Source organism: Syzygium oleosum, unplaced genomic scaffold (assembly GCF_021117445.2).
Source record: "Syzygium oleosum isolate NSW1041296 unplaced genomic scaffold, Sole_v2.1 Sole_v2.11, whole genome shotgun sequence".
Taxonomy (NCBI): Eukaryota; Viridiplantae; Streptophyta; class Magnoliopsida; order Myrtales; family Myrtaceae; genus Syzygium; species Syzygium oleosum.
In genome coordinates, this window is record NW_026607495.1 from 2,265,708 (window position 1) to 2,284,448 (window position 18,741).

At 42.3% G+C, this 18,741-nt stretch overlaps 4 protein-coding genes and 1 non-coding gene across 6 annotated transcripts; 3 read left to right on the top strand and 2 right to left on the bottom strand.

Annotated features, from left to right (window-relative positions):
- The first annotated feature begins 474 nt into the window (after positions 1-474).
- Positions 475-4,086, top strand: LOC115688096 (derlin-2.2). The gene is made up of 6 exons (XM_030613838.2): positions 475-802; positions 1,314-1,413; positions 2,164-2,378; positions 2,472-2,555; positions 2,897-2,950; positions 3,595-4,086. The coding sequence occupies exons 1-6, from the start codon at positions 704-706 to the stop codon at positions 3,775-3,777; spliced, it is 735 nt and encodes a 244-aa protein (XP_030469698.1). The 5' UTR covers positions 475-703; the 3' UTR covers positions 3,778-4,086.
- Positions 4,087-5,093: 1,007 nt separating this feature from the next.
- On the bottom strand, positions 5,094-12,006 carry LOC115688104 (tobamovirus multiplication protein 1-like). Of its 2 annotated transcripts, XM_030613847.2 has the most exons (11): positions 11,814-12,006; positions 11,115-11,205; positions 10,968-11,020; positions 9,968-10,060; positions 9,773-9,844; positions 8,922-8,994; positions 8,762-8,807; positions 8,556-8,619; positions 7,736-7,789; positions 5,808-5,885; positions 5,094-5,709 (listed from the first exon to the last, which is right to left on the bottom strand). In XM_030613847.2, exons 1-11 carry the CDS (start codon positions 11,982-11,984, stop codon positions 5,617-5,619), a joined length of 888 nt encoding a protein of 295 aa, XP_030469707.1. In that variant the 5' UTR covers positions 11,985-12,006; the 3' UTR covers positions 5,094-5,616. The 2 variants fall into 2 exon arrangements, with proteins under 2 accessions (XP_030469707.1, XP_056171780.1); XM_056315805.1 differs by lacking the exon at positions 9,773-9,844.
- A 1,895-nt stretch (positions 12,007-13,901) lies between these two features.
- TRNAW-CCA (transfer RNA tryptophan (anticodon CCA)) lies at positions 13,902-13,973 on the top strand. Its single transcript has one exon. It is a non-coding gene; the product is annotated as a tRNA-Trp (tRNA).
- A 353-nt stretch (positions 13,974-14,326) lies between these two features.
- LOC115688103 (pentatricopeptide repeat-containing protein At1g61870, mitochondrial) lies at positions 14,327-16,359 on the top strand. Its single transcript, XM_030613846.2, has one exon. The coding sequence runs from the start codon at positions 14,352-14,354 to the stop codon at positions 15,567-15,569; it is 1,218 nt and encodes a 405-aa protein (XP_030469706.1). The 5' UTR covers positions 14,327-14,351; the 3' UTR covers positions 15,570-16,359.
- Positions 16,360-16,858: 499 nt separating this feature from the next.
- LOC115688069 (uncharacterized) lies at positions 16,859-17,176 on the bottom strand. Its single transcript, XM_030613802.1, has one exon. The coding sequence runs from the start codon at positions 17,174-17,176 to the stop codon at positions 16,859-16,861; it is 318 nt and encodes a 105-aa protein (XP_030469662.1).
- Between the last annotated feature and the right edge of the window lie 1,565 nt (positions 17,177-18,741).

Below are 18,741 nucleotides of genomic sequence, written 5' to 3' on the forward strand. Positions count from 1 at the left end.
CGGTTCTACTTTTAGGAACCGGGAACCGGATCGATACTCCCGGGAAACGGACCCAACCGGTTGATTCGATCCGATCCGGTCCGAGCGGTTCCTGATTTGGGCAATCCATTTTGCACGCTCCTTATTTCAATATTAGGCCAACGTTCAGGGATCCTTTATGTCGTTTTCCCTTTATTTAACGACGGGAACATCCATCGGAAGGGCTTCGGAAAAAAAAAATTAAGATGGAAAATTTACAAAAATTAAGGAACTCTCCCCAGATGGGAAAAATCGGCCTATTGGCCCGTGCGCGTCACGCGCGGGTTCAATTCGCTGAATGCTCGTCATTTTCCCCTCCTTCGTTCATCGGAAAGTACGAGGAAAAAAAACAAAAGCCGAAGCTTTTACCACGTCCATACGAAAAATAAGAAAAAATAAAAAAAAATATTAATAAAAATAAGAAGAAAAAGAAAAAGAAAAAGCCGGAATCACGTACGGATTGAGTTTCGTTTTCTTGATTTCGATCCCCTTCTCTCTCCCTCTCTCTCTCTCTCCCGTCGACTCTTGCGAGTGCTTCGCGCAGACCCAGGGAATCAAGAACCGTCGAGCTGGTCATCGGTCGTTGGTTGGAGTTCGGGGAGAATAAGGTAGTGGGTGGGTTGTTGTTTTCTTTTTGGTTTGTCGGTTTGGTTTGGTTTGGTTTGGAGGGTGTGGGGGGGAAAGAATGGCTCAGGCAGTGGAAGAATGGTACAAGCAGATGCCCATCATCACTCGCTCCTACCTCACCGCCGCCATCGTCACCACCATCGGTTGCTCCCTCGAGGTAGGTCCCGCCTCTCGGCTGATGCCCCCCTCTGTTCTTGCTGTCGAGTGAAAGATTTTGTATTTGGCTGCTTCTTGTTTTCTCTCGTGTGTCGCGATGGGTTCGGGGGTGATTGGTTATTCGGTGAATTGTTTGTTAATTGTGGGTTTCTTGCAACTGGGTCGACGGATTGGAGCTTGATCTTTGGTGGGTTTGTTGCGTTTTGAAGATTTTTCGTCCGTGAAGTTTCGGTGGGTTTTTTTTTTTGTATCTGTTGCTCGAATGTGTGGTTGGGAGTTTGGTAATTTGATCGATTGATTCTATGCGAAGTGCCGGCTGTTCGGTGAGTGAATAATGGTACCTTGGGTTGTGAAGGAGGTTTGGTTGTGGGGCTTTTTGGAGTCAAAATCTTGTATTTACTCTTAAATTGTCAATCTCTGTCTTACAATTCTGCCCGTGCCAACTAGTTGTGTTCCGGATTGGCAACTTGATTTTGCGTTTGATGGCAGTTTTGCTTTTTCGGGTTGTGCAGATAATATCACCTTATAACCTCTACTTGAATCCGAGGCTTGTGTTCAAGCAATATCAGTTATGGCGCCTCGTCACCAATTTCTTGTACTTCCGCAAGATGGGTAAAGTCCTGAGCTCATGTCCGCATATGTTAGAAGATGTGGGTGAATTGGCACTGTTACGATGATACAAAAGTACTTACACAGTTAATGATGTTACTTGGAGTAAAGCTTTCAGTCTAAAAATTTCATGTTCACGTCATCATAATCATCGTCATTATCTTGATTCACGTACTATTGAAATGGATTCCTTAGAGAAAATGTCCTCTATCTTGGAGCTTCATTACCTCATGATACGCTCGAGTAACTTGCGTATCTTTTAATCTACAAACTCTCAGTCAGTAGGCATGGTTTACCCAGTTTCTTGAAGGAAAAATAGATGAACTATTTAACCTGCACCATGCTCTATCCATGCATGATCTATTCTGTTCATCAGTGTATGTGTGCCTCCTATGAATGTGCTACCGACTGCCTTTAGCAGAAAAAAAGAACCCTGAAAAGGAATTAGGTTTACCCTTCCCTATGGGATCATCCTTGAAAGTGGACATACATTCATTATTCACAGGGTATTATAAATTCAAGTTTTGATTTTGCAAGTTGGACAGACAGCTTGATTGGGCAAAGGGGTTGCTTGTCATTTTGGTTTTCCTCTGTCTCCTAAATGTCAATGCTTTTGAGAAGATTCTTGAGAGCAATGGCCTTCAGCACGGAACATCTGAACAGTTCTCAAATAATCTGAGATTTACTTATGCCCACAATTAGCTGCAACTCCGCTAATTTAAGCTTTACCTCTTTGTTCCTATTTGATTGCAGATCTGGACTTCTTATTCCACATGTTCTTTCTTGCTCGGTACTGCAAGCTTCTTGAAGAGAATTCTTTTAGGGGAAAGACAGCTGATTTCTTTTACATGCTCTTATTTGGCGCCACTGTGTTAACTGGAATCGTTCTTATTGGAGGAATGTTACCTTATGTATCAGAATCATTTGCAAAAATTATATTTCTTAGCAACTCACTGACTTTCATGATGGTGAGTTTTGCTCTCTTTGTGCAATTACCAATCATGACTTAAGTGGACTGATAATGTCCTAATGCGTGCTTTTGCTTTTTGTGTTTTGTGCAGGTTTATGTGTGGAGCAAGCAAAATCCTTTTATCCATATGAGTTTCTTGGGTCTCTTTACATTTACTGCAGCTTACCTACCATGGGTAAGTAAAATCCTTATTTTTCACTCCTAGAAACTGTTCCGAGAAAGTGGGATAGGACATTGCTTGTTGGTTTTGTTGCATGAGACATGATTAATCAGGTTTTATATCTGTTCCTAGTTGCTCAGTCAATAAAAGAAAGCGACATCTGGGGTTTTAGCTTGCTTATCCAGTTGTTCCCCACCAGGCTTGGAGTTTATTTCTTTTGTTATAAAAAAAATAGGCATTTATCTTGAGCACTTGTAATATTTATTTATGAACTCCTCAAATTTCTCATTCAGCATATTTCATTCACTTGGAGAATTGGATGCACGTGCAATTGAGTTTGTGTTTTCTATATGCAGGTTCTTCTGGGATTCTCAGTCCTTGTAGGTGCAAGTGCTTGGGTGGATTTATTGGTAAGACTCTGTTTCTGTAATATTTGATGCTGTCGAGTGCTTGGATGGATGCAGTCTGAGAATTGAATTTCTATGAGGCTGAGCTGAGCGAGACATGATGGTTAATGTCCATGTTCTGCTTGGAGGAGCTCTTGTTTTGGCTTTACTTTGCACATATACTTAGCTGTAACTTTTGCAGAGTGAAAGATAAAAACGAGGCTCTTAGTCAATAGTGTTATAGTTTCTTGAACGATGCAGAATCATCCCCCCCTCTTCAGGAGTAAAGATCTACTAGAATCAACCTAACTTAACAATCTGAGATCAAGCAACTCCGAGTGTGCTTCACATCCTTTGGCTTGAAATAACGATCTTATCATGAATAGCAAACACCCATAAACAGTCCCATTAGTCTGCTAAAGCTCCCGTCTGGTGGCCGGCGTTAAAATAATGATATTTGTCAATATTCCACTGCCTTTTTACCAAGATCACAGTAGATTATTGATGGGCGGCGTTATTACTTCACCCTTTTTGGCTAAAACATATAAGGCTGTGGAAATAGCACTCTTGTGCAATCTATTGTCGTGGTTTGTATTATCTAATTACAGTTCCAGGATAATTTTCTGTTGTGCTGGTCCTTATGCTCAATATGAAATATTATGATGCAGGGAATGATAGCTGGTCATGCCTACTACTTTCTTGAAGATGTGTACCCGCGGATGACTCGTCGTCGGCCCCTAAGAACCCCATCATTTATCAGAGCCCTATTTCCTGATGAGGCTGTTGTCGACGCACGGCCAGCAGCCGTGAGATTCGCCGCCCCTCCTCCTGAGGAAGTTCACCAAGATTGATGGCATGGATAGCCGAGACAAGAAGGTTTTAAGGTTCAGCTTATTCTACTGTTGATCTGAAGCCAAAAATTACAAAGGTGGCGGAACAATCCTGGTCGCTTACTGTAGAAAAACACTCCTGCGCATGCTTTGGTGCTTGTAATTAACCCTCATCTGCTTATAAGCTTAACCTGATATATGCTATTCGGATTTTGAAGTTGTGCAGTTTTGAAGTTGAGTCCTTAAGTTGGAGTGAATATAGCATTCTTGTTCAAACACCAGAGCAGGAATGATTTTTTGTTTAGCTTCACACAAAGTTTGGACTCTCTCTCTCTCTCTCTCACATGGCTCGCTAGACTTGATACTTGCTTAGATAAACTGCCTGGTGGCTTCTGAATTCTACTACAACTGATGTGAGGCAATGGCAGACTTGTGTTTTTTCTTTATGGGTTTTGTATTCCTTCGTCAACATCGCAGAACAGACTGCTAAACAAAATCAAAGCAACCATCAGGGTCATCTCATTTTATCTTCTCCTATAGAAGAGAGGGAAGATTTTCTAAAATTTTCATCTCTTAATCTTTGTTTCTCTTTTCCTTTTCTTGCCAGCAGAACCAAAATGTTTATATCAAAAGAATTGAGTCAGTTTCGTGCTGTGTAGTCGTTGCAGTTGCAGGCGATCATCGATCTTGGGAGATTGTCTTGAAGTAACTTGTGCAAGAGATGTTTTATTTCGCTGTGATCTGAAAATCTCTATGCACTTCTCATTGTTCTCAAGACCTTTGAGACTTAGATTTCCTGGTAGAGAGCAATTATGTCGATGGCGTCTAGTCCGTTTATAGCCCCAGATAAAGACCAGCAAGGCTCCAAACTTGTAGACTATCTACTGCAATGTTAGAATACAAATTTCTAAATGACAGTAGGCATCAAAATCTCACAATCGGCAGGTTAAATTTAGCATCACCAACGTTCGATTAGCAATTTTGGCCCCTGGAGGACGATAACGGCGGTTGATTATACAAATTCCAAATAACAGCAGATACCAACCTGCATTTCAACCAAAAGTCAAATGGTGTCCACCCAATTTACCCAGTCCTCTATGGCGATTTGCCGCGGAGAACCATATAAAACCAGAACTTTTTTCACTGAAGCTTCAAATGTCAAAAGGTAAGGAGGAATCATAGGAGTCTTTGTTCTGTATCTGACAGAAAAAAATGAGAAATGAACTTGCTGTTTTTTCGTTAGGAATGATAGATCGTCTGTTTCTGGCTCTAGAGTTGGACAGTTCGAATGCAAATGAACTTTAACAAATAGCAACAAGGAACCACAAGCCATGCGGTACTGCAATCTGCAATTTCTTCAAGGGATAAATGACGATTCCAACCGAATACAACTTCTAAAACAAAGCCCTAACATTACAACAGGATCTAAGAAAGTGTTCTGAAAGAAAAAATGGGGAAGAAACTAAGATATCATTTCCAATCACTACTCATGAGCACAACAAGACATTGAAAACTCCGAAAAAAGAATTGACACCTAGCACCTGAAAATAGCAGGAGCTTCTCCTTTCACAGACATTGACACAATAGGCATGTGAAAGGTATCAAGAACCGATTCTACAAGTCACACAGCCCGCAGAAATCAACAATGATATCAACAATGATTCTGTCCCCTTTGGCAAACTTGAGGAAGCTTCATAATGTACAAAGCACGAGCAAACCATTGGCGTCCTGTGCCATCTCAGAATGATATGTCCGAATTCTTTTCCGGCTCCACTCGACTTACTCAAAGCCAATGGATGAGGCATGAAAACCCATCTTGAGCGGGTGAAGAATAATTAAGCAAGCAAGAATGATCTATGGCTATCGGATAGGGTGATGTTGGGCCGATATCCTCTTAGGAGGCAGCTTGCGTAGGATGAAGAGGACTAAAGCAGAAGGCAGGATCTCAACCAGCTGGCACGAGAGGGAAAGAAGTTCAAATACCAATTTCAAAAACGGCAACACAATCACAGACAACTTGAGCAACAACCATAACTAAGCTAAGAGAATACCATGTAGTATAACATATTCAAAATTGGATGATCCAAAACATCGAGTGATGCATCTGAATCAAAAGCTGATAGAAGAACCTGCATGTAAGAAGCATTGCATCATTACGTCAAGGTATTATCAGCAAAGGCAAAATGCAAATGATTGCTCCATGTTCAGTTGACAGTTTAGGTTCTTGTCTAGCCCAGACATCATACCATACAGGTTGGGAAGAAATTGACATCGTCCCAACCAAGAGGACAAAGTGGTAGTCCAAGGGCAAGAAAGTCTCCAATCTGGGTCGATAATTGGTGAGATTTAACTCTAAGCAGAGGTAAAGTCAGTAGTTCCTGGTGATAAGTACAATATAAGCACGCTTTATTTCTATGCTGTCAAAACTACTCTATCAAGAATCCTCTTCTGAAGCACTTTGGCAAAGTCAAGTTGATGACAATCTCCAACTGGGTTTGAGTTCAACTAAGAGTCCAAACTCCCAGTTCTTTCAAGTGACAACCTTTCTCAACTTCCAAAGTATGTTCACATCCAATCATAGTCAACTCTTTATTTTTGAATAAATTAGAAGCACCAAAGAAGACATGGTTATTGGGCCAAAAGCTCAAATGAAACAACTATGACTGCTCGCCAGGGGCTTACAGATTTTCCAATCCCCTGACATCCCACAGGAGAAGAGAGTTCAATCTCAAATCAACATGTTATGTTTTGTCCTACAAATGCCTCAACTTTAGTCTATTCTTTGTTTCTATGGCTTCAAAAAGCCAATGACAAGGCCATGGTAGACGCAACTCAAACGCCTCAAGGCTCATGTATTTTTACTATTCACATTCAACAACCTCGGTCCAACTGACCTATATGCCAATTTAGTCATTTACCCTTTCTTATTTTTCAATTAAAGCATTTGATTAGATGACATCATAAGCAATGGAACCAGCCGTTCAATTGCTTGACCTGCCAACCGTTCCATATCGTTTCTAAGAGTAATCTTGTTTCGAAGACATTTAATAAGTGAGAATATTAGCAAGAAAAAACTGATTGCCATTATGTATTACATAATAAATCCTAAAACTTATCAGCTAACCATTGGATAGAGATAAAAACAGCTAAAGTGTCCGTATTTATTGGCTTGCCCTTGGCAAAAAGAGTTGTAAATAGATTATTTTTCTCAAAAGTTTGAACTTTTATGAATCTTGCCTATCGGCATACTGGTTAACAGTCCCTTTCTCGCGTAAGTCGGACCTTACATGTGAATCACAGAACTTGGATTATAATCATGCTGATGAGATAAGATAACCAGAGATTAAAACACAATAAACAGTAAGGAGTGTCAAAATTCCAACCCTTAACCGGCGCTGTGATATCATGTGAATTAATTGTTGTCCCAAAAAGAGTGCTTGTCTTAGCATATCTGTTAACAAGAGTCATTGCTTAATAGTCTGCACCAAGTTCTCTCAGCCTTCTCTGCTGGGGGTAGCCTTTACTAATGCTCATAATAGAAACCAACAGGCAATTCGGTCCTTTTGGTAGGGTGGGGATGGGTTCAGGGGAGTTTGCTGGGTTCGATACTCAGCAGGTAGAACCAAAAGTGGCAGAGGGCCTAGCCATATGAGCCGGCTAATCTGACCAACAAAGTGATGTAATTGGATGCATTGAGGCACAACTTTTGTTGCATTTCTTCTCATGATTGCTAAGTAGCAAAAGGGGAAGTGGCCTTTCCACGTCAAGACCTTAAAAGAAATGCAAAGCTTCAACTAGAAAAGGCAAGAAAAGGCTAATAGCATTTTGAAGCCATTATAGTTGTATATTGTATTTTCTGTTCTTTTGGCCAGGTCAAGTCTAGTAAATTAAACAGGAAAAAAGAATATTAGTAAGGATGTGCATCAGATTTGAAACTGTAAGTAGCAGAACGGAAGACTATCCCAAAATTGGAGCTTACCACTGTACACCTGATAATAAAACAGGTGAAGCATATAGCTGTAACAGATCCAACCTGCAAGAGAATGCAGATCTGGTGTCAAAAATAATTAAAATGAAGTCAAAGACTCCTTTTCACATTCTTGGCAAGTTTTTTAATGCAATGTGTATAACAAATGGCTTGTCTTAGAAGATGACTGCATATGTCCAATTCCTTCAACACACTGGTTTTGTGACACTTCATCCAAAGACAGTTAGCAAGAGGTGAACAAAATATTTTGCAGCGGCACCAAGGGTGGGTGACTCAAGTAGCATGTACACTATACACTCAATTACTTTATTAGTTAAACAGCAGCAGCCTATCACATTTTACCACTTCCGTTCAGCTACCACTTGCCACTTTCAGATCACAAATAGAAATGGATGTACAGAACAAATAACGTCAGGAGTTCAAAACATCAGCTATGTCCCAGCAGGGCATGCCCTTAGTGCTGACAGACCTCATATAGATGCATAGATCGATAATGATCATACTGGATAACACTTCAAGCATGGTTTTCAGGCAATATATAGATAGGCAGCAATGGAGATGGCTGTGATCAATACACAAAAAGTTCTTCACACTAAGCTAGTACTTGCAGTGACCCCCTTATCAATTTGTATCCTCCGATTCTCTGGCAAAATAGATGTTGAGACAGACACATGCTGAGATCATAAAGACCCGATAAAATGCCTAAAGCCCACTACAATATGATGAGAGGCTATGCCTAAAGCTTGCTACAATATGATGAGCGGAAGGAAAAAATAAGGAAAAATTAAACAAGAGAAGGAGGGCTGCATACCTCATGAAGCTTTTTCCTCCTCCCTTTAGATTCAATAGGAAAACGCCTTAGCATGGAAAATAATCTGAAGCAAGTCATGATAATAAGCAGAATCATTTAGCCAATGTACAAAAAAAGCCACGAAGATAAGATAGCATTGGGTAAACAGTGTATGAAGGCCTAGATGCAATGGTCACAGTGAGTATCAAAGGTGCTGCTGAACCCACCTTCCTCCATATAATAAGAAACCCAATGCAGCTATTATTGAGATAACTGCAGGAATCAAGTATAAAATGGAGTTAGTGGAATGACAAACTAAAATAGCTACAAGGAAGTGTAACAAAGTGAAATATATTTTTAGCTTAGGAAGTAAAATTGGATTCTCACCTGCAATAAATATCTTCCCAATAAATTCCACAACACTGTTGTCGTCTATCCACAGATAAATCCAGATGCAAACCTGATGTGAAAATTACATCAAATCGCATGAGGGACGAATAATATGATATATTTTCCTACAACCTAAATCTGACCTGTACCTTCCAGGAGCTAACTTATGCTGCACTTTTGCCAACAGGCTAACAACCGTCTTGTAGAATGATTTAAAAAGGTAACAAGGATATATACAAATTCCGTCAACTTAAGGATCAGACTACATAACACCACAACTTCATAACAATGCAGATACCTTGTTATGGTCACTTTATTATTGGTATTTGGTCCTTGATGAATTTATCTACAATCAGCAAGCCTAGTTTCTCATTTCATGCATAAGGGCTGTAACAGTGTAACTTAATTCAGGAATCTGGGTCTTGCTTCCTCTGACTTGGGTATGGAGAATTGATAAGACTTTGAGAGCTGAAATTAAGAAATTCACTTGACTCCATCATCAGTAATTTGAAACTACAAGCAGCCGGGCTAACCATTTTGAAGCTTTACATTAACGTGAATGCTAGACAAGCAAATGAGCAAATTGGGAAAGTTTAAAAGGATATTTATGAAAGCCATGTGCCCTACACAGATATGATACAAGGGTAAATTTCACATTGATATTGTGCTATCTATTTTTTACATTCGAAAGCGCAGCACCAAATTTGCCTAAATATGACAAGCCTTAATTCATTGAGTCTATTTATAACATAAAATGTCAAAATAGAAAAGCAAGGAAAAAGAAAGACAAATCTAAATCTTATCAAATATTTGATTAGTAACAGAAGATCGTTCTGTGAGAGATATACCTGTATAAAGTACATAGCACCATTTATAGATATATAAGATATCTTCAGCTTATCTGATGGTAAACTTCTCGCCTGCTCGGCAATAGATGCCCAGAGGTCAAATTCTCATAACTTAAAGTTAGCTAGAACAGAATTATATATATTCCTCACAGGAAGCAGATCTAACATTACTCGAACAAAGCTATGTTTAATCACCTGGTGATATATCTCGGCCCAAAACAGAACTAAGAGAGTGTAAGTAGAGAAAAACAGGAGTCCAGGAAGATCCAAGAGAACCAAAGTTAACACCTGGTCCACATACGTTAACTCGATAAGCAACAAAATTTTCACAGAAAATAGAGATACTAGTATTCTAACAAGCAGTTTACATGTTGCATAGAAAATCAACACAATTTGAAAACGTTAGCGAGGATGCCAATGAAATTAAGGGAGATTTACAACCCCAAACGTACTTTACAACTAGATGTCTGATCTTATTTACGGGTTAGCTTCACGATGTAGAACCTCCACATGAAAAGACTACATAAAAGGCTGGTGATGCAACTTATTCAATATGTATGATCCATAAGAAGCATCTAAATATCACGATCTTTTGCATCAGAATCTTGCATCAGAATCATAAGGTCGCAGTGATACAGACTCATTTGTTCGTCACTCTTCGAATTAATAAGACCAATTCACAAGGAATAATACGGAAATCTACGAATTCTTTAGTCTAGTTGATGGCTCAAACGATTCAGACAGCAAGATGGCCAACGATAGTTCTCAGTAGTAAATGCTAGCAATAGTAGTATTACATTTCCCTTATCTGAATATGAATTCAAGTTTACACGACATGGTAATTGAGGAACACTCTTTTTTCAGCTCTGTTCTAACTCTTCTAAACTGTTCATGATTCAAAGATTTTTATTTTCTTTAAGCTTACGGAGAGCAAGCCAGATCGGTGCAGATTTACGAGCCAATGTGATTTCATAACAAAGGAAGATAAAATTCAACAAATACAAGGCCAGATTTATATAATTTAATTGCTTTCCAACAGTAAGGAAATAAAGAACTTAAAGAAACAAAAGTTCTCAAATTGACTGCCTTATTGAGATTTATTAAAATTAACGCAGTATGATGTGATAAAGTAGAAAATAAAACAGATGAGATCGCAGATCGGAAACTAACAGCTTGGGAACCCTGGAGGACTAACCTTTGGATGCAACACGAATACTTGCTTATGGAATGCAAATACGAGAGCACGAACTGAAAATAAAGGCAAAGTAAGCATCCGAACATTCCAAACCGAACGGAGTAAAAAGCAAAAGCCTAAATCTCTACCAACATTCAGAAACATTACCTCCATTGACTACAAAGTTCATGAGATGGAAAACCTTTTGGGTCGTCCAACCGTATTCGGGCACTCTCAACTCGATCCTAACCAGTTGAATCTGCACAATCACAAGCAAAACCACGGCACCACTCACAACAACGCAGCGGGATTCGAATGCAAAGGAAATTACCAAGACGGGTACATCACCGAGCGTAAAAAAAAGGGGTTCTTAGAAAAACCCAGCCTATTCCAACGGAAATCAGTTTCGGAACAATTAGGCACCAAGATATCCTCAGAACACTAAAAGACTGCGGCTTTTTCCCCAAAACGGAAAGAGTAGGAAAGCGATCCTTACGTTCGACCGAACAGAGTTGACCAACCAAATTAGCTTTTCCACTAAACCGACCGGCAGCGTAACCGCCTCGGCACACGAGTGAACTTGATGTCATTCGATACAATGTCAATGACCCAACAGACCCAATCCAACCCAATACAATCCTACTAATTCTGAACCGAATAAGCTCGAAGAAGCAACCTCGATCCCAACAAACGACCCCCGGCACACCCCGGAGTTTGCGATCCAGAGCAAGAACGCGCGCGCGCACTCTACTTCTGAGACGACGGCGAGCCCGAAACTACCCTACCCAACCAACCACAGTACGAGCACGCACACAAGTAGCGATGCGAGAGAGAGAGAGAGAGAGAGGGAGGGGGCGAGGGAGAGACCAGAGCGACGGAGGCGACGAGAGCGTAGGCGGCGCAGAGGGAGTAGAACATCGCGTCCTGCCACCGGGTCGATCCGTTGATGTCGTCCCACCAATCCGAGGCGACGGCGAGGCCGAGCGCCGCCATTGTAGGAGGAGGAGGCGGCGGCGCTGCTCCCACCATCCTCGCCATCGCTTCCTCTCCTCGAAGGAAGTGCTCGATACAAAAACAGAAACGAGGGAAGGAAGGAACCAGAGATAGAGATAGAGAGAGAGTAGTCTTCAGTGAGGGAACTTTGCTAATCTCACCGGCGGTCACGCACAAGGGGAGAGAGAGAGGGGGGGAGGGAGGTGAGAAGTTCGTGAAAAAATTGAAGTGAGAGAAATTTGGCAGGTGTATTTGGTTCATGCAAATGTACGTACCTCGATAATAGTATATTGATGCACTCACGAAGTACACGAAGTTGACAAGTTTTTAAGGATTTTTTTATTAATATTATTTTGGATCGGAAAAGCTTTTAAAGATTGAAATGCACGGCAGACCTCGTGATCGAGCGAGGAGAGATTGCGTGTATTACTGTGACATGGACACCAGTAGTGTGATACTGACTAATGGATGGAACATGAATTTTTAAGAGCTCGTCGAATCCCGGTAAATCTCGTGATAATCTTGCAAATTCAGGTTCGTCAATCCTCAATTTCACCATTATTCGATTTCATTTTTTTAGATAACACAGCTATACCTTTAAGTTCCTTTTGCAAGTTTATTAATGTTATCAAGAAATGTCTTCGGCCCCCCAAAAAAAATATATAGAATAACGACATAAATAATTCACGAACTTTGATTTAATGTATTATGTGATCCTTAAATTTTAAATTTATTCAATTTGATCCTTGAACTTTAATCCAATGTGTGCAACACCATCAATGAACTTTTAAATTTGTTCGATGTGGCTCCTAAAATTTTAGTAAATGTTCAAACTAGTCCAATACTATGTGAAAATAACCAATGCTATTCTTTCATTAATTTAAGTTCAAGGACGGTATTGAATATTTTTTTATGATCCATGGACTAGTTTGAACATGCATCACATTGAACAAATTAAAGACCTAAACACGATAATGCAGATTGGATTAAAGCTCGGGAACGACGACGAACAAATTATAAGTCGGGGGATTATATTGCACATTAGATTATTATAGTATAAAAATCGTTTGGGTCATTTTGCTTATATGGATTGAGAACTGGCACGTGCGGGGGATCTTGCCGTCCTGGGAGTTTGCGAAGACGACGGAGATGCCGCGGAAGATTCGTGCACACGGGGGAGTGTGCCGTGGGGGTCAAACGCAGGGGGGCGCGGCGTCCGACCCGCGCTATTCTGACGGGGCGGTGACCCGGGAGTTCCCTCACGGCCGCTCCTGGTCCTGAGGATGACGTTGGGGATTGGGCGGTTTTGGCGGTTTTGGTCTGTGTGCTGTGGGGGGAGGGGGGAAAGAACCTTTTCATCATCACGTCCCCACGGATTTTCTTTCCCCCCGTTTCTGCCGTCCTTCGACGTTCTCATTTTACTTTCTTGTCCTTTGGCAGCCCGGCGCCCCGGGTTCCCTGGCGCCCGAGCCCTGGTCCATCAAAGTCGGGCCTGAGTTCATTGAGGCTGCGCCTGGGTATATCGAGGCCGGACTTGGGACGCCGGGGCTAGTTCCTCGGCGCCCGTGCCCGAGTCCATCGAGGCCGGGTCTCGAACCCCACTTGCCCATGTCCGGATCATCGACTTCCAAGTCCAGGAATTTGGGTCGTATAAAGTTATAATGGGTCTTATTAACAAAGGTTCTGAATATGCTGATTAAGATATTAAAAATAGTAAAAACTCATGTCGACATGTTTTAATAAAATTACAAAAAAAATAATTTCATATTTTGAGAAAGCGAGATGCTTCAAAGGCAGACAACTTTTATATTTCCAAAGGGGCATTTTGAATAGAGAAGTGGGCTTTTAGAAAATAATCTCTATTTTGCATTATTATTAATTTTTTTATATATTTTTTAATATCTGCCCGGGGCATTTTTAATATTGTATAAATATTTATATTCAGCAGGAAGTTACAACGCCGGATCCGTGGCGCAATGGTAGCGCGTCTGACTCCAGATCAGAAGGTTGCGTGTTCGATTCACGTCGGGTTCAAATCCCCTCCATCCGGATCTTCTCTTTTTTCCTTTTTTTTTATTCTAACTAATAACAGCCGTCCGATCCCCTGCTCTCCACTCCGATCTGACGGATGAGCTTTCTCGAATCCCCCTACTGTACTGATACACATCACGGTCCTCCAATTACACGAAAGTTGCATATCTCACCCAACACTTTCCACGTATTCCATTTTGGTCCCCAAAGTTTGATTTGGTATTCAATTGACTCCACGAGCATAAACCCTAGCTCTCTCGTCTTCTTCATCTTCCTCACACTCACTCTCTCAGCTCTGCAACATACACACTCTCTCTCTCTCTATAAACGTCGCTCTCGCAGCCGAAGCGCCGACCGCCGCCGCCGCCGCCGCCGCCGCAAATGTCGCCGCTCGCTCGACTCCGGCCGATCTCGCCGCACCTGCTCCTCCGCCGCCGCTTCTCCTCGCCGTCGCCGTCGCCGTCGTCGATCCTGTCGCCGGACTCCAACGCCCCTCTCTCGTCGAAGGAGAAGACCCGGGCGGCCCTCTCCCTTCTGAAGGCCGAGAAGAACCCGGAGCGCATCCTCGACATCTGCCGCGCCGCCTCCCTCACCCCGCAGTCCCACCTCGACCGCGTCGCCTTCTCCGTCGCCATCTCGAAGCTCGCCGAGTCGCGCCACCTCGACGGCGTCCGGCGCTTCCTCGAGGAGTCCAAGGCGCGGCCGGACCTGCGGAACGAGCGCTTCATGTGCCACGCCACCGTGCTCTACGGGCAGGCCGGCATGATCGCCGACGCGATCGCCACGTTCGAGCAGGTCGAGGGGCTGGGCATCCGCCGCACCGTCAAGTCGCTCAACGCGCTCCTGTTCGCTTCGATCGTGGCCAAGGACTATAAGGAGACGAAGAGGATCTTCGTGGAGTTCCCTAGGGTTTATGGCGTGGCGCCCGATCTGGAGACCTTCAATACCGTGATCAAGGCGTTCTCCGAGTCCGGGTCGACGAGCTCGGCCTACTCGGCGATCGCCGAGATGGATAGGAAGGGGGTCAGGCCGAACGCGACCACGTTCGGGAACATGCTGGCCGGGTTCTACAAGGAGGAGAAGTACGAAGATGTCGGGAAGGTTTTGGAATTGATGCAGAAGCACGAGGTCTCTCGGGGGATTGGTATCTACAACATCAGGATCCGGAGCTTGTGTAAGCTTAGGAAGTCGGACGAGGCGAAGGTGCTGCTCGACGGGATGTTGGCGAGGGGGATGAAGCCGAATTCGGAGACGTACGCCCATTTGATACACGGGTTCTGCAACGAGGAGAGGTTCGAAGAAGCGAAGAAGATGTTCGAGAGCATGGTGAACGGCGGGTGTCGGCCCAACAGCGATTGTTATTTCACCTTCATTCACTATCTCTGCAAGGGAGGGGATTTCGACACCGCCTTGCGGGTGTGTAAGGAGAGTATGGAGAAGGGTTGGGTGCCGAATTTCGGAACGATGAAGTCGCTGGTTAACGGGCTGGTGAGTATCGATAAGGTCGGCGAGGCTAGGGAGCTTATTGCACAGGTCAAGGAGAAGTTCTCTAGGAATACAGATTTGTGGGATGAAGTGGAAGCTGGTTTACCTCAGTAAGGTAGATGAGATTACTTTGCTGTTTTCTTTTGGTTCAATAAGAGCGCGGCTCGATCTGAAATGGACAGACATTTGTATCATAGAAGGCGGTTTTATCTTTTTCCCCTAGTCATGGAAGAAATTGATACTTCCATGTGACCTTTTTAGATTGATCGACTTCGGTAATTGTCAAATGAAACGGCTGCCTAAAGTATTGAGGGTATCGGAATTCCGTCCGACATCCTCTTATCATTCATGAAGTTCTGTTTATTCTCAAGGAACAGACTAAAAGCACATTAGAAGGTGAACCAACTTTGGGAAGATATCTTACCTCTCTCTTGGTGCAGTTTCAAGTAGCAGCAGCCTCCCTTTTGAGCCGCCTATAGCGAGTCTTATGATGCTTACTCTCCGGTTGGTAATTCACTGCGGTTATCTTTTGTGTCAGGGTAGCGCGGGGGATTTCCATGGTAAGTTTTACCAATGGAACAATGTGCTGTATGTAGCATCAATCTGGAAGTTTGATATGCGCTGTTTGCTGTTTGTGTCGATCCGACATGTGATTGTTATCGCCCGAACCTTCTAAATTCGTCCATCCATCCATTTGAAGTCGCCTTGTCTTGAAGGATAACCAATGTTGCCTAAGGCTTTTGTGGCATGTTAATGAGGGAATGTTAAATCTTTTTAGTGGATAGTTTTCGACCACATTTGCCGGAATTAAGTGCATTCTGAGTACCGCTTTGGTAAATCAGAGATCGGATGACTGTTTTGCTGCTAGCAAAGGTGCCAATGTAGTTAATCTCCATTCATTGTTTGTTGCTCATGTTGCTTGATTGCTAGAGATGCAGCATGCTTTTCTCACCGAACTGTAAATGCATCCCGTCAAAACTACTTTTACAATTTCCTAGCCGAAAAACACACCCTTATCCTGAGAAGACTGATTGTCGCTTCGATGTACTCTGTACCCGTAAGACGATATGGACTTTTGCCGCTCAAAGGCAATGTCTACGTTCGCAATATTGAGAAAGCCGATTCAGTGTATTGTGTCAGCAAATGCCCTAGCTATACTTTCTGCTTATGCAAGGGAAAATGAAATTTCTTTATCGGGAGGAAATCTGGGTAAATTGAGGGTAAATGCTTGGCATGTATCTGGGCAAAAGGAACATAGAGAGGAGTCAAGCAACCACATGAATTGAACAGGAAAAAGAAAGCGCAAGCGTCTGTATTTATTGACACCAAAAGGCTGAAGGAGTCTGAAAGAAAATGACTTTGGACGAATGTCCTCCTTAAACTTGCAGATCGTCGTCTATCGTCTACATGTTCACATTCTCGAACTCGTCCTCGAGAAGAGCATAATTGAACCCGCGATTCCCATTCGTCCGGTAGCTATCCACGACCCGTGCTACGGAGCAGATGCTCGGGTGGAACGCGCTGACTCCTTTGCGTTTCTTTCTTCCCCAAGCGACACGGAGGAACCCGAAGCTTGTCCCGGAGTCCCTGCCCGAGGCCTGCTCCCGTGCCAGGCTCGAGCTTTCTCGTTCGAGGCCATGGAAATACTCGACTTCCTTCCTGACGAGGGTTGCGATCGTGCCTCGAGTGCCTACGGCAACTGGTCCGGTAGCAGCAGCCATTGTCCTGGTAAATTCTATTGCATCAGCCGAACGCTTTATATATGCAATTAGAGTTAGGAGGAGGATGCTTGCGAATGAAGGGAGTGATGGACGGCCGATGACCTTTTTCTCAGTGGGGTAAGATTGCTTTTGGTCTGTGGATGTCCTCTTCTTTTGGTAATCATAACAAAGAGTTTTGCCGGGTGCTCTTTTCTCAAAGTGCACGGCGTGGGGGCTTCTCATAATAGTTTCTTTTCGGCGGGTTTGTTGAAATTTTTCACTTTCATAAACACCATTGTTTAGATGACTCGGTTTTGTATAGTAAGCCAGTCATGTTGTATGACCCAGAAATTTCTGATGCATGCTTCCTTCTTTTACATCTCTTTCTCTCTCAAAATACGCATGTGTTCTCCTTCAATGAGCGTGACCACCAAAGTATAGTTCACTTTGTGAAACACGGTAATGATACTGTCGTAGCAGTAGGGTTGTGATTTGATTAAACACCATCGGCCTGAGATGCAAATCATTAGCTTCGCTTTCTGTACTGAAATAAGAATGGGAAGAGGCTGCCCCATCTTTTTAACACTTTAAAATAAGAGATAATAACACAAATGATCCCCAAACTTTTGATTTAAATGGGCAATTTCGTTTCTAATGCGGTCCTTCTAGTTGTTCAAATGACAAATGTGACGTTATTTGATGACATTTATTAATTGTTAAATGCTTAAGAGTGATAAGTCAGTACGTCTATCCTTTTATCCATCTACTTTAGAAAATGAAAGAAACAAATTAGGGACTTTAAATAACCCACGCAGAATTTTTTTTTTCCAGATTTGAGATGCATATCATATGTGGGCAATTCACGTGTAACTGTTTTTTTGTTCCACTGTTCAAACATGACTGATTGAAAGCCACACATCAGATTCCGTTAACTTGAATTAACGAAAGGATGATGATAAATATTTTCCTATAGTTTAAGGACTAGATTGAACCTTTACCGATAGTTCAAAGATCACATTAAACAGATAAAAAATTTAGGGACAACATTGCACATTTGACTAAATTTAGGGACCACGTTAAATAAATTAATAATTTCTGTGACGACATTACTCATTAAACTAAAGTTTATTAATCATTTATATCATTTTTCCTTAAAAAAACTTATCCGCATTATCTCATCTTATGATCACATCAGCCTTCACTTCTAAGCATTTTCTTTCTTTCAATTTCAGCTAAAGGAACATACTCAAGCCCATTTACTGCTCCAACTATGGTTGTGTCCGAATTTATGCCGCAAATTGCGCGCTGGGAGTGAACTTGTACCGTACCAATAAGCTCTAAATTGACACATCACACCTGCCGTTTGACTAGGGACGACAAAGCAGTGTTATCCCAAAAGTACATGCCACTGTTCGTCCTTCTGCTCTCAAAATATGGAGAAATGGAGGATGTATTGACACTGTGACAAATTGGGATCTTCATTAAGATCGTACCTGCCTATGAAACCGTCATTTAATTGAGAGAAAATGACACCAATGATCAATGAACTTTTGCCCAATGTGAAATGTGATTTATGAATTTTAACT